Source organism: Haliaeetus leucocephalus, unplaced genomic scaffold (assembly GCF_000737465.1).
Source record: "Haliaeetus leucocephalus isolate CR32 unplaced genomic scaffold, Haliaeetus_leucocephalus-4.0 Scaffold184, whole genome shotgun sequence".
NCBI lineage: Eukaryota > Metazoa > Chordata > Aves > Accipitriformes > Accipitridae > Haliaeetus > Haliaeetus leucocephalus.
The window spans coordinates 4,641,562-4,655,992 of record NW_010972620.1 but is presented as its reverse complement, the minus strand read 5'-3'; the positions used below and the strand labels follow the sequence as shown (position 1 = coordinate 4,655,992).

The 14,431-nt window shown below is 37.0% G+C and overlaps 1 protein-coding gene across 4 annotated transcripts in view; it reads left to right on the top strand.

The window, feature by feature from the left end:
* NHLRC2 (NHL repeat containing 2) overlaps positions 1–13,150 on the top strand; it is a 38,980-nt gene extending 25,830 nt beyond the window's left edge. Inside the window, exons 9-13 of one of the 4 annotated variants that reach the window (XM_010564725.1) lie at positions 56–265; positions 1,359–1,584; positions 3,571–3,720; positions 5,495–5,602; positions 12,049–13,150. In XM_010564725.1, the coding sequence (XP_010563027.1) occupies positions 56–265; positions 1,359–1,584; positions 3,571–3,720; positions 5,495–5,602; positions 12,049–12,086 (732 nt within the window). In that variant the 3' untranslated portion in view covers positions 12,087–13,150. Of the gene's footprint in view, positions 1–55; positions 266–1,358; positions 1,585–3,570; positions 5,933–12,048 lie in introns of those variants that run through there. The other 3 variants (XM_010564727.1, XM_010564723.1, XM_010564726.1) reach the window with 3 other exon arrangements.
* The last annotated feature ends 1,281 nt before the right edge of the window (positions 13,151–14,431 follow it).

Below are 14,431 nucleotides of genomic sequence, written 5' to 3'. Positions count from 1 at the left end.
TAAATCCTGGTGGGTTTTTTTCAGTAAAGTTTTTTTGTGTCTTTGTTTATCTTAGATTAAGGTTGTAGATCCCAAGATGAAGAACTGTGCTACCCTGGCAGGCACAGGAGAAGCAAGCGATGTTATTGGTTCCAGCTTTGCACAGTCAACTTTTAATGAACCAGGAGGTTTGTGTGTTGAAGAAAATGGCCGCTTGATGTATGTTGCAGACACAAATAATCATCAGATTAAAGTTCTGGATTTGGAAACAAAAATTCTTTCCATGGCAAGTAATACTTATTAAACAGGCTGATAATGGTGTTTCTTGATATGAATTACTATTACAGACTCTGGCAAGTGGTATAAAAATCATATAGCTTATAAACTTTTTGGATACAGTAGCTATATTCACAAAATGTTTTGTGATTATCTGGCAAATAAACATTGCCTGTTAGCACAGTTGTTGAAAGCCTTAGTCTTTGGAAGGGCAACTTTTGCATGAAAACAGAAAGCGATGATCCTCTAGAAAAGAACAATGCAGAAACATGAGTTATTAAAAAATAGAGCCCACTTTTTCAGTATGAAAAGCATTTCATGAGCACTATGTAACAAATGGAAGTTAAAATCGATTACCAAGTCCTGTAATTAAGCTGTAAGAGATGATTTAGGGAGGTCAGTGACTTAAAGCGGGATACATAGTGGGCTTCCAAGTTGTCGAATCAAAACCACTGTCATAATTGAGCACTGTTGTATTTGCTTATAAACATGAAGGCAAATAAATTTGTACTCCTGTCTGTCTTACTATGGCACTATGTCTTAAAGTTTTCACACACACACACACATATATATATATATGACGTAATGGTCCAACTGTCTTCTATGTTTCTTGCATTTAATAGTACACAATCTTAATGTGTGTTTAAATTTTCATATCATATACCATGTTGGTGGCTTTTCTGGGAAATTATCCTTTACTTTAGTGTGCAATCTGCATGGTTAAAATCTTGGATTTTATTACTGAAGCATGCAATTTACTACCAGATTAGAAGAAAATACCTATAAACTTTGTTTAAAGTAAAAATATAATGCAACTGTTAACATTTTAGTTGCAGATTTTATGGTGTTAATAGTAAATATTATTTTTATTTGGATTAATCAGTTTTATCTTTTTCATTTTAAAAAAATCATTTTGTCCTTCCCTTTTTCTTTGTCATTGTAGTATTGTGGCACTCTGTCAGAAAGTTTGAGTCCAATAGCCATATTATCATGCGTTTAGTTTTCCTAGTCCATGTCAGCTTTGAAACTGCGATTGTATTTTGAAAGCCTACTTGCTTTTGGTACAAATAAAAATAAATATATTGTTTGATTTCTACCGATAGTTGCCTATCCTGAATCCAGAAGCATGTGATGTTCCAGATAACCTGCCTGTGCAAAAGGATAAAATAACAAACCTTCCAAAACTGCCTAAATCTGCACCAGTTCTTCAACTTCCTTCGCTAACTGTAGCTCCTGGCCAGACAATTCAGTTTTTATTAAAGTTGACTCTTCCTCCAGATTCAAAACTGAATGAAGAAGCACCCAATTCCTGGTTTATCACAGCAGAAGGTAAAGTGCCTGTGTTGTTTTATCAGTTGAACAGGAGTGGGTAGGATACAAAGAGGGTTATATCATGATGTGCCTGCAATACAAGGGATCTCAGTCTGATGAATCAGTGTGTCCCTCCCAGTCCTGTGTTCCCATTTGACCTTGAGATGGAATACATGTTATTTAGAGTTGATACATTTAAGAGCTGGCCTGTGAAGATTTAAAAAAAACACCTGATAGGCTGCTTTTTGCTTGAATTAATACATGCTGCCGGTTTTTTGTTTGGTTGGTGGGGTTTTTTTTTAACTTTCTTGGAACAAGCTGCCAGTGAGGGTTTGCAGAGGTACTGATCCCCGTTAGATGCTTGCTCTCTCCACTGTCTCTATGATCAGCTTATCCCAGCCTGTCAGGGATGGAGTGAAGCACTTAACTTGTAAGAGCAAAGTAGCAATATGTTTATTGATGTAAAAGAGCGATTTAACAAGGTTTGATAGTAAATACCACAGTGGTTTAACATGATTTGATGGCAAGGTTCACTTGATACTTACAGCATAGAGGACAGGGTCAGACAAAACTGTCAGGAAGACCCTCCCATTGAGTCATGAGGTTCAGAAAGGACCCCCTTGCTTTCTAAACTCCTTCCCAGAGGGGAGTTTAGGTGCGGCTGGATCCACTCCTAGTCCCAGACTTGGTCAGCAGTTTATGTCTAAAGGACTATATGCATGCAATCAATCCTTTATATCACTTAGCTAAAATTTCAAAGTTTAGCATGCTATTAATCACTTATCCAGAATCTGTTGCGGCAAGGAATCTCTCAGCCTACTTGAGGGGAGATCCTGGCGTGCAGCCCACTGCCGTGCAGGAGAGCTCAATAGGCCCTGGGCTGTCCACTCTTTATGGAGTAAGATAATTGACTCGTAGTCATATTTGCATACTGACTACAGATGTTAGCTTCTTCCAGATTTGTCCAGCACTGTGGTTAGGTGGGCGCATTGTTCGAACTAGCCCTTGGCTATTGTTATCTGTCTCCCCCAAATCCACTTTGAGCCAGATCAGCAATCATGACCAGATGCATCATTACAAGCGCCACTGGTGGTTATCACTTGAGCAGGATTATGGGAAATACAGGCCAGGTCAGGTTGGGGTGAGCGGGGAGCACACCGCCACGCAACCCTACTGTCTGTCTCTGGGAGAAAGCTCACCATGAAGCTGAAGGATATTCCTGAAAGAGATTCCTTTTTTTTTGCTTTTGTCTCTTCCAAAAAGTATTTGAGGTACAATTATACCTAACCACTTTGAACCTATTTTGTTATCATTCATATGTGCATATTTCTGCTTTTAAAAGCAGTCAACAAATACTGTACAGGCACTGCGATTTGTTTATATGCCTCATGATTTAAAGTAGTTTCTCATCCCAGTTTGTGCTTTTGGAGTACAAATAGACTATTTCCAGGAGAGTCGGCACACTTTTTGGCCTAGAGAATCTCCAAATATTGTTGAAGTAAAGATATATGTGATAGCTTCAAGGGTTAGTAAATTTGGAGAACATAAGCAACCTAAACTCAACAAGTCATTTCAAGCTCATAAATTCTAGAGCCAACTTTTAGTTATTTTCTGAAAAATGCCAAAAAGAGCACTTTATCCATCTCACAGTAAAATGCAGAGTACAGTGCAATGAGCTGGGTACATTTATTGTGCAGTTCAGTTCACATACTCTTAAATATTTAAATAAATGTGAAACTCAAGTTCTGTTGTAACAGTCAGCCTGAACATTGCTAAACTGCAGCAACCCACTTGTAAAACCAACACTTCTGTTTGGGAATGCCATAATTACTTTTTTTTTTTTTTTTTTTTTGTCCATGACTGGAAAAATCAGGAAGGAAATCTCCCCTAATGTTGCATATGGAATGAAAGTCTAAGTTGTCCTATAGGTAGAATTAGTGTTTTCTGTAGGTTTCAGACATGGTGTTAAATATCCTAATGATAAAACTTGTTCTTCTTTTACAGATAATACCTGGTTGCTTCAAGGACAGTGTCTGTCTGGAGAAATAAAAGATGTTTCCTGTCAGATTATCATTCCCTTTCAGTTACCCAGGAGCTGTCTGTCAGCTGAAGCTATCCTGGCTGTCAAAGCGTGCCTCTACTATTGCAGCAAAGGTAGCAATGCCTGTATGATGAAAGGAGTCTCATTCAGTCAGCCTTTACAGATAGCTAGTACAAACCAAGGCAGCTTGACTCAAGTTGAACTGATACATGCTTTTTTAACCAACTAACCCAAAGCCAGCTGATTTCATACTTTATTTTACTATCCACCATTTTGTAGGAGAAAAACTTTTCTCCATTGTTCATTTTCCTGGAGCTTATGACAAAGCTAAGAAATAATATACTTGGTAAAATGAAGTAGAGTTCCCTACAGCTTAATGTGAAAATTTATCATCACAACCTCATTTCTTTTCATTACAGTAACAGCAGTAATATTGTAATACTCTAGACTCTGTTGCCAATTGTGAATATGTTGGATGTATGCCATTCTAAGCAATGAGCAACAATTTTTAGAGTCCTTTTGAAAGAGCTGGTGTTACTTTGTGATGTTACTGTAAGAAGTTCTTTGCACTGTACATAATGTTAGAATAAGTAGATCATTTTGGACTAACAGTTACAAATTCCTTTTGTGCCCTTATAAATTTTAATAGAATGTTAAAACGAATAGTTTCTTTCTCCAGGCTGTAAAAGAAGTATCTTGCTTATTTTTCTGTAATGGCATTTATGACACATGTATTTTGAAAATACATCTTAAACTAGGTGCAGCTCTAATTTTATGCAAACCAAGTGTTTTGCTTAACTAGATATGACCGCCTTATATGAAGTGCATAGTTTAATGGAGAAATTTCTGTAAAAGGAAGTGTTCAAGTTCCTACAGAAGAATTTCATGCTGATTTCTAGCAAAGAATGTGCCTCTCTCTAATGTCTATGTTTATACAGAAAAAAAAAACCACACCACAAAACCATGCTGGAGTTTTTCTGATACATACCAATTTACATTTTATAGTAAGTGGTAGGTAATGGTTGAATATCTAAACTGAAAAAATTAAATGTCAGCCATTTCAAGCAGGGTAAATCACTTCCTACTTTTATGATTTCTCTGTAAAGACTTGTCTGAATACTTCCATCTTGAAAATACATAATATTAAGAAGAATATTATACTCTTGAAGGCTGATTCAGAGTCTTTTGAAGTCAATGTTAATTCCCCTATTTGTAATAGTGGCCACTGAACCAGAACTATACATTTAATAATGGATTATTTGCATTCATGTTTAGAGGTTCTGAGCTTTTGCTAGGAAACTGGTAACCTAATCTCTGAGTAAGGTGCTTTAAAACTGTATTACAGAACTCTGCCTTTGGTGGTTAAGTGTTTTGCAAGTAAAACTCCTTCAATTTGCCATAGTAAGTAGCAGGAATCCAGGAGGGGGTGCAAGTTTTTTACTTGAACTGAAAGCGTTTCCACAGTGCTTAAGTGGTAATTGGATAAGGCTCCGTGCACTGGTCATGAGGTTCGGTTCTGAGAAGATGACTTAGTTTTAAGTTTGAAGTTAGTATTTTTGCATATAATATACAGTAGTGAAAGAATTTTTGTATGGTCTTTTCTAAAACAGTCACCATTGTTCATGACATCTCTAAGTAAATCCCCAGTATGGTTTGTTGTTGCTCTTTCTTACTTAAAGGCTGACTGAAATGTTGGTCATGAACCCGAGAGGCTTTTGTTTTAAGGGAACCACATGGACTGGTGTGGTTTTTCCTTCCATTGAAATGCCAGTCTATCTGCAAGTTCTCTGTGGTACCAGAAATGGTTATTATCTCACCTGTCAGCAAGGCAAGGGCTGAGCTGTTATTTTTCTCGTGTTTGTTTTTTAAGCAATTTTTCTAATTCAGTGTTTCAGCTCCTTTGGGTAAGCCTCTCAATTCTCACATGCCATTTTGAAGAAGGAGAAAGCTTTGCTACTTTGTTCACAGATTGCAAATGCTATTGGAAGTATGAAGGTAAAGAAACTGATTTGGGCTTTTACCATTTTTTACACTTTACAACTCGCTCTTTCAGAATTTTTTGTTTGTGTTTACTTTGGATAGTAGCCAGGAAATCTTAGATAAGCTTCCAGCTAGCTCACAAATTTTCTGTTGCTTACTGAAAAAAAAAAGCATTAGTTTCAGAAGTTCAGAATAACAAACCAAACTGTTACAGTTATCTTGAACATATAATTTAGCAGATTAATTTTTTTCTCTCATTTTCAACTAGAATTACATTATATTTGTCTCTTTCAGTTGGATGAGATCATCAAATTCTGCCTGTATTCCAGTATTCAAAAAAAAAAAGTCAATAGATCTGTTTTCTTATTGATACTTTTTAATTTATGTATTGCTGTAGGGGAAAGTCTATGTATTCTTAACTTTGTTTAACTATAGCGTGTAGTGTTTAAATACGGTGTTGTAGATACGTTTTCTAGCTAAACGTACATATATAAATGTGTGTTTAAATGTCATACCCTTTTTGTTTTCAAGTTTCAAGACACACTCAGAACCACTATAAGCTTATGGGGAAAAGGCAATAGAAGGTACTAGGAAAACTGTTGCATAAACATCAAGCTGAAGTCCAGGATCAAACTGTAAAGGACCTTTAAATATTTAGTTGTAGCCGAATTTTAAACAATTGTATTTCAAGGAAAACAGTTTCAGCTTTACTAGTGGAGAACAGGAATCTATCTGTTTGAACCAGTTTTTTCTTTGTCTTTTTAAGTCCATGTCTTGTGCCAGATGACTGAATCTTATAAGAACTAGGGGAGTGGGGGGTGGTATACTGTATCTGTGCTACTATTGCTCCTTCTACAAAGCCTCAGAGCATTCCTTGCTACTAGACTGTAATAGCTTTATGCTAAAGGAGAGGCAGAAGGTGTGATACCATTTCAAAAAGACACACAGCCCACTATTTACAGAGAAAAGCTGTATGTCCCAAAATGCTTTCCCCTCACATCCAGTAAGTCCTAAACCCTTTTAGGCAATAATTCCTTGGTTTGCAAGGGAGAGGTGCTTTTCCTGACTCATCTTAGTGGGTTTCACACAAGGACACTTCTCTAATCGTTCTCCTTCATCATCTTAGGAGCAGCTGATTCTCAGTGTGCTCCAGTTCTTGCTGATGAGGTTACTAGGTTTCTTCTGCTCCTCGCTCAGTCTGTGTGTTCACTGTGATTGGCCTTTGATCATACAGCCTAACGCAATGTTTTGTTTGTCCAAGGAATAGCATACTCATTCCTGGAGTCACTCCTTCTGTTTCCCTTGTGGTATACAGACATTTGAATGTTCCATAATTAGAAAAACATGGGTTTTTAAAGCTTATGATGTTTAGGGATACTATTTCCATTGCTTCCTCCAGGGTTTACAAGATGCTCTTATAGAAAAGCCACAAGTGCCATAAATGTAACCAGACAGGCAAACAGAATAGCATGTACAAGCTACAGAAATTTATTTCAGTTAAGTACCAGAAAGCATCTTCAAAATATGATTCAGAAAAATAGAAAATGTTACTACTCTGTCCAAACACTGAAGAATCAGATACATTGATGACTGCTATCTCTTTGTACGGTAATTTAGTTTATTAGTGTTTCCTGATATAAAAATTCTAAGCAGGTTGCTATGGCTCAGCGCTCCCAGATTTGTGTCTTACAGTAAAAGTATGTAATTCGAGGCCTTTTCAAAACATGTCTTTCTACTGACTTTAATAGGGTTTGCATCAGACCTTAATAAAGTAATAAATTACTAGAGCAAACCTCTAAAGAATATTGGTCATGGTTGTATTGTATAATGGAAACAAGTTCAGTGGCATTTGCAGTTTTTAGTTGTGTTTCCTTTTCTGAAACAGCTTTTGGTTTTGAATGAATATATTAATAGTTTTGTGAGATGTTTTCAGAAAATTTATTTAATTACAGTACAATATTCTTCATTAGACTAGGAAAAAGATAATGTGGTTTCCAAGAGGGAGCATAATGTGTTTTAATAGCTTTTTCATGTTGTTTGAATTCAGTAGTATCTTTCTGTAGTTTGTTCCCTCCTGTTGAAGGAAGGGTAGGGATGCTGGCTGTGTAAATCTATTGATGGGCACGTATTTTGTGCATACATTTTTAGTTGATTCCTTTTTGTGTTAGATGCTCACATGTCATTTTGGGCTTTTCTACTGGATGCAATTCTTCATAGTTCATGTTTTGCCTCTCATGTCTTCCACTTGTAGAGTATTATGTTTGTATAATGCTGTGGTAATGTGATACAAAGCAAGTACAGACCAGATGAGTAATACATGAGAAAGTAGTTTTATAGCATCATGTAAATGCCTTAGCTGCTTAGCCTGAGAAAAGGTGCATATGGCTTCCAGTAATGTTGTATATATTCTTAAAGCACTTTTTTTATTCCAATGGGCAAATCTTGTAGCTCAAACCATGAGTAAAACTATTTCTTGTGAGAATGTCAAGAAAAACATATTCCTTATCTCTTGCTCAGAGGAGGGTGATGATCAGAATGAAGGGACTTTCCTTCTCATGCAGGGGCGTGTCCTTCTGTTCCTTTAATTATTGACTATTTATTTTAGGAAATGGAGTTGTATTATTGACCACAAATTCTCTTGAATTCTTTATTCCTAACAAGGTTTTCTATATACATGGAAGCTTTAAATGTCTGACTTTGTAGAGTTATGAGTGATATATCTAGTTTAAAATGGCTTATAGTTCAGCAGACAATAGCAGACATCTATGTACATTCGTAAGATCTGTATTTTTTTAAAATCACTGTTACTCATTAAGACTTACCTCAAAGACACATTGCAGCTAAACCCCCACAGAAGTGTGTTCATAAGCTTTGTATTGCAACTCAAAAGTAAGTTTTCTTCCTTGTATAATGTGCGAGAGATGCTGTGACACATTGTGTATATGTCTCCTCCAGGCTGCAGTTGTGTTACCTGACGAGAATTTACCATGCACAGCAGCTTATCAACCACCCCCCAGTAACTCTCCAATCAAATCTGCCAGCTCAGTTGTTCATATAATCAATTAAAATTACTTATTTATGTTAGCAAAGATTTAGTATTTAGAATTAATCATTATAATTTTCATTTAAATCAGTTTGTCAGGTATTAGAGGAGCTTCTCTGTCCCAAGCAGGGAAAGTATAAGAATGGTGACAATTAGTTGGAGACAGTTGTTGAAAATGTGGGACCTGGTTATTTCTTAATTAAACTACCACATCTGTCTTTGTATTCTACAACAGATCATGAATTTAGAAACTATATTTCTAATATTTTACATTCCATTATGTTCATATAACCAAATTTGACTACCGACTTCAATCAGAAGCAGCCGTTCTATATTTTATGGTTTTTGTACTATCATGCGTAAAACCACTACTCTCGTTAAGGATTAGGATTCATTCCTGTTCAGGATTCAGCATGCCTACGATTGTGTTTCCAAGTTTATCTTAGTTTCTTTGTCATAATATTATGGGGGATTTTGATTAGGGTTTTGGGTCTATCTTTTCCTCCTGTAGTTTCCCCAAGAATGAAATGCAGCCAGTGTCTTGTTACTATGGAGGGATGCAAGGAGGGTAATTCCCTCCACCAGCTTCTTGTCCCACCCCTCCTTTAGGGCTGGGGATGTAAACAGCAAGTGCAATAGGGCTGTCCCATGTGAAGATAAGTTACCTGGCAGCTCACTCCAAAAGGGTGCAAATGAGGTGAGGGTTTCAGGGTGAGCTACCCCATAACACTGATTCTCAAAATGGATAGACATCATGCATACTGGCTTTCTGGGGTTACCTGCTTCCTAGGTGTACTTCTATTTACGGCCTATGAAATCTTGCTCTGTAAAGAGGGGAAGAATTTTGCCCTTATTATTCCTGCAAAAATCTTCAATCAATTGATTCATTAGTACTCTTAAGATAACCTGGTAATAATTACTGCATTCTAGGACCTATCTGGATGCTCCCCCATGATTCTAGGTAGCATTAGAATTGTCCTCAGGTCAGCTTCATCAAGCTTTACACTGATGCAGCTACTGTCAAAATTTTTACCTTTACCTCTGGCCCTGTCCAGTGAGGTCCTGAAGTTTTTTCTAGATCTCCCAGAACATCCCATCAAACTTGAGTAGCCTATCCAGGGATTTTGATGGCTCTTGGGTTCAGGAAACTTTGATACTATAGATTAGATACTTCGGCTATTATGTAATTTGCTGTCGTGTTGCAGATTGTGCTTAATAATTATCAGAGTGTAACAGATTTTTGTTGCAGCTGAAAAGCTGGAAACCTTGGATATAACTTAAGGAGTGTTTTGTAGCTGTAATTACTTATTGCTTAATGTACCTCTTTGTTGGTCCGTTGCTTTCAAGCATGCCAGAGAATTTTGTCCAATTGCAGGCCCTAGGGCTAAGCAAAAGAATTGAAAGTATTTTTAAACTCTTGCCTAGTTCCTTTGAAACACTGACAATTTTGAGCTAAAGAAATCCCATTTGTAAAAAATCTGTTCATAAGTCTACCTTAATTTAATGCTCTGTACTCAACCAATGCCTCAGCAGAGCAATATTCCACACTGTATTATTTCCCCTTTTGACGAAGTATTGAGAAACTCAACCCATCTGGCAATTGTCAGGCTTCATAGAAAGCAAGACAATGATCCCAAATTTGATCATACATTCATGTTTTTAAAAAATAAGAGCTTGTTTTTCAAGCTTTTGATTAAACTGAAATACCTGGGTTTGAATCATACATTAAAGGAATCTGTCCCAAGAGTTGCCTATATCAGATTGCTGGCTTCCAGATTTTAATAATTTTGAATTGATAGTAAAGTGGAGGAACAGAATTGCTAAATGTTTTATATTTTGAATATTTAACTTCAAAACTACCCAATTTCACTTTTAAAGGAGAATTAATGCAATTAAAACTTTCTCTTCTGTAAATCATTACCATTGATGTAACATTAATCATTGTATCATTAAAACCTGTGATGGATCTATGTGACTTTATAAAGAAATTAATAAAGAAAAATAAGGTAGTTCTAAAACTGCGACTGGGTGAAATCCAGGTGCTCCAAGGTTAGTGGCAAATATCGTTAGGGCCAGTAGTTTAGCCCAATGTGACAGAAATCCTTTGTCTTCATTACATCCTGATGGCTGAAGGAAAAAATCAGTGCCTTCCATAATAATACTTGAAAGTGTATCTTTACAGAAATGCTGGAATACTGATTGAAATACGGTATTTGACCTTCATGGTTTGCAAGTTTTAGGGGGTTTTAATTCTACTAATTCTACTAATTCTGAAACTGTGAAGAGTTTTCATTCTCCTTCATGTTTTTTAATTAAGTTGATATTAAGGTGCTTTTTGTTCAAGCTACTCTTCTTGCGAAGTACTTTAAAATGTTTTTTTTTTCTCAATCTTGTGACCTTACTTCTGAAACTAACCTCTTTTGTGCACTTCAGAACAAACTGAGCAAGGAGATTTCAAACAGCTTGCTGAAATTGTGATATGAGTGAGATGGAAGGCAAAACATTCATTGATCTAAAAGGGCAAGGGTGATGCTTCTTGGTATTTGAGGGGTGGAGGGTTGGTCTTTGGTTTGGGTTTTTTTTCCCCTGTTCTACAGATCAGCAAAGATTCTTTAAATGGCAGAAGGTTGTGTAGAGGCAGCTAGGAAGGGCCAGGTTCTTTCACTGTGAAACCATATAACTTCATCTAGGTTCTGATTCTGGGATGTCTAAAAATCCCAGCAGTATAATACTAGTGAAGAAAGTTGTGTCTGAGCACTTAACACCTTAATAAATGTCTCCATATGGTTTAAGGGGAAAGACAAGGATTTTTTTTTTCTTCCTTGAGAACTTCAGTGTTGCTTTGTGGACATTGGAATATTTTTGTCTGCTCTTTGAGATACTAAACCTCTGTTTTTCCATTACATGTGATGCAAAGCCTTTCAAATATCTGAACATTTAAAAGATGTGTTTTATATTTGTTGTTACAAAATATGCAAAGAATTAAAACTGCAGGCACTTCATCTACAGCTGATGTAGATTGTGTAAATTCTTCACATACAGCATTGCCCAATAGCATTCTTAATAATATTCATGGATTATGATCCTTTTTAAATAAAAGGTAAATGTCCTGTAATATTATGAGAACAAATAAATACACTGTAGAAGAAATGTCAGCCTCAGATATCAATTCAACAAATAAACAGTGATTAAAGAATGTACTCTATCTCCTGTGAAACCTCTTTCTCCTTGTAAAGCTTTTTCATGGAAAAATAAACATTAAAAATTTTATCTTTTCTTTCAAGTCTGCGTTTGTCTGTCAATCTTTATATGAACATAGATGTGGAAGTTATGAAATGCATCTGCTGTAAGGGGTTACAGCTTGATTAAAATCCTTTAATTAACAATTACTATTCATTTCACACTCCCTTTCCCACAGGGCTCTGCAGTCATGGATGTCAGCCGGCCATTCAGTGACCTGAGGGTTGGTAAAACAGTGTACAGTCATGAGGACTCCCCAGCTTCAAGGTTACCCAGTGGTCTGAAAACAAGAGATCTGGTTTTATTCCATTTCTGCACATGAGAGAGATGAGAAATGGTGTACTGCATGAGTCATAGACTGCTTCTAGCCTTCAGTTTATTGCAGAGATCCGAGAGTAAGCTTAGCTACTGGAATAGATCTCACTGGATTGAGCTCCACTTTGAAGCACTGTTTGTTAGCTGCATTACTGAGGCTAAACTGTGCCAGAGTTTGCAGTATATGGGGGCCTGTTTAATGATTATGGTTGAACTATATTTTAACAGCAGCTTCTAAAAAAATATAGTTGTTTTGTTACAATTGTTTTACTTGAATAACAGTTTTGCAGCTTTGACTAGGACATACGTATACAGAGTACTAATACAGGCTTCTTGTGTGTACCAGTACAACCGAGGACCAATACCAACATACCTACAAAGATAATCCCTTATTTATGCAGCTCATCATGTTTTTATTGATACAATGATTTATCTGTAACGAAAGCATCGTGTGCCAAAAATTCTGGCATATCTACTATAGGTGAGCCCCAGCAATAGTAGTGTAGCTATGTTGATTTCCCTGCCCCTCCCCTTGCTAAAGATTATTCCTCATGTCTATTCATCTATTCAAATATTTAATTATACAAACTACTTATAAAACTCAGCTAACTTTCTTTGATTTACATCCAAATTAAATATATTCAGCTTCGCCTGATGCAGTAAGTCTGAATTTGACAGACATTCAAACAAATTTATTTTTTCAACTTCTGTGTCTTGTTATAAAGTGCATCTAAATCTTCTGCCAAGCCTAAGTCATCAAGCTTAGGCAGGGTCTCATCATCTCTCAGCATCTTAGTGAGCATTTGCCTCAGATCACAACGCTGAAAGTTTACTTGCATTCAGTCATCACCTCTGAAATGACACCTTCACCCCCAACTTTTACCGAAGTATTCTTAAAACAATGAGCCTGTATGTACACAGACTTGTACATTCTATGTGCAAACAAATCTATGATGCTTATGGGTATAATGGCATTTGTGTGACTGCACTGGACTTGCACATTTTGCTAGAAGCCAGGGAGGCACTGCCCGGTAGAGATTTCTGTGGTCACAAACTCACTGCTCTAGGAAACAACCAATTAGGTTGTTTTAAAAGGCAAGGGAAAGGAGCCTTTCATGTGAAATTTGCTAGTGGGGCCAAGATATTTTCTTGTTATTCCAAGAGATTCTGCAGTCTCCTGCCAAGAGGAACTTATCCACAGATTGGGTAGATGGGGCTTTAAACAGCTTCTCTCCCTGCCCTGTCCTTCCCATCTGAAGTAGTTTCCTGTGGCTGTTCAAAATAATGATCCTGCTGCCTTATCTGAATTTCATCTTTTCTGCCTGTCACCCTGGTATTTCGTGCACAAAATCCCACCAGAAACTGAAAATGATACCTTATGACTATTTTATGTGCTGCTGTGTGTAGCAAAATTCTACCCTCACCGTAACTGGGCTTTCTAGAGCTGGTTTGCTCTCCTTTGCCTCTTCCTTAAGCACAGAAATCAAAACAGAGGTGAGGATTTCAGCCTTCCAAGTGTACAAGAGTAGCTTTTTAAAGTAGTGCTACAGCAGCACATGTTTCTTTTTTTGGAAAAGCATTAGCAAGTTGTAACCCTTAGTCAGATGTCTCCATAGTTTTCCTATCTCGGGCATTTCCTTAAGCAGAGTATTGTGGGCTTACCAGTGCTCAGAGCTCTTAACAACAGGCTGTAAATGGTGGGTGTATTTTCCAAACACTGAACAAAGCTGCAGTATTAAGGAGTAGTTAGATATTAATGAAGACGTTCCTTCAGTAAAACCAAATATTTAGTCAAATTACCCTTGTGCTGTATGTTCACTTGTGAATTCCATCCACCATGAAACTGCAATGTTGGTTTTGATCTTTGAAACTATCGTTGCAGTTATTGTCCTTAAGAACTGAAAAGTTGTTCTAACACCATCTTTATTTACTAATGAGAAGGCAGCGCATCAGGTTTAATTTGTTCTTTATTGTTGTGGTTTAAGCCTAGCCAGCAACAAAGCACGATGAGGCCGCTAGCTCACTCCTCCCCACGGTGGGATGGGGAGGGGAAAATAAACTGAAAGGCTCGTGGGTCGACATAAGGACAGGGAGGGATCACTCACCAATTATGGTCATGGGAAAAACCCAGACTCAACTTGGGGAACAAATCAATTTAATTTGTTACCGATCAAATCAGAATAGGGTAATGAGAAATAAAACCAAACCTTAGAACACCTTCCCCCCACCCCTCCCTCCTTCCCGGG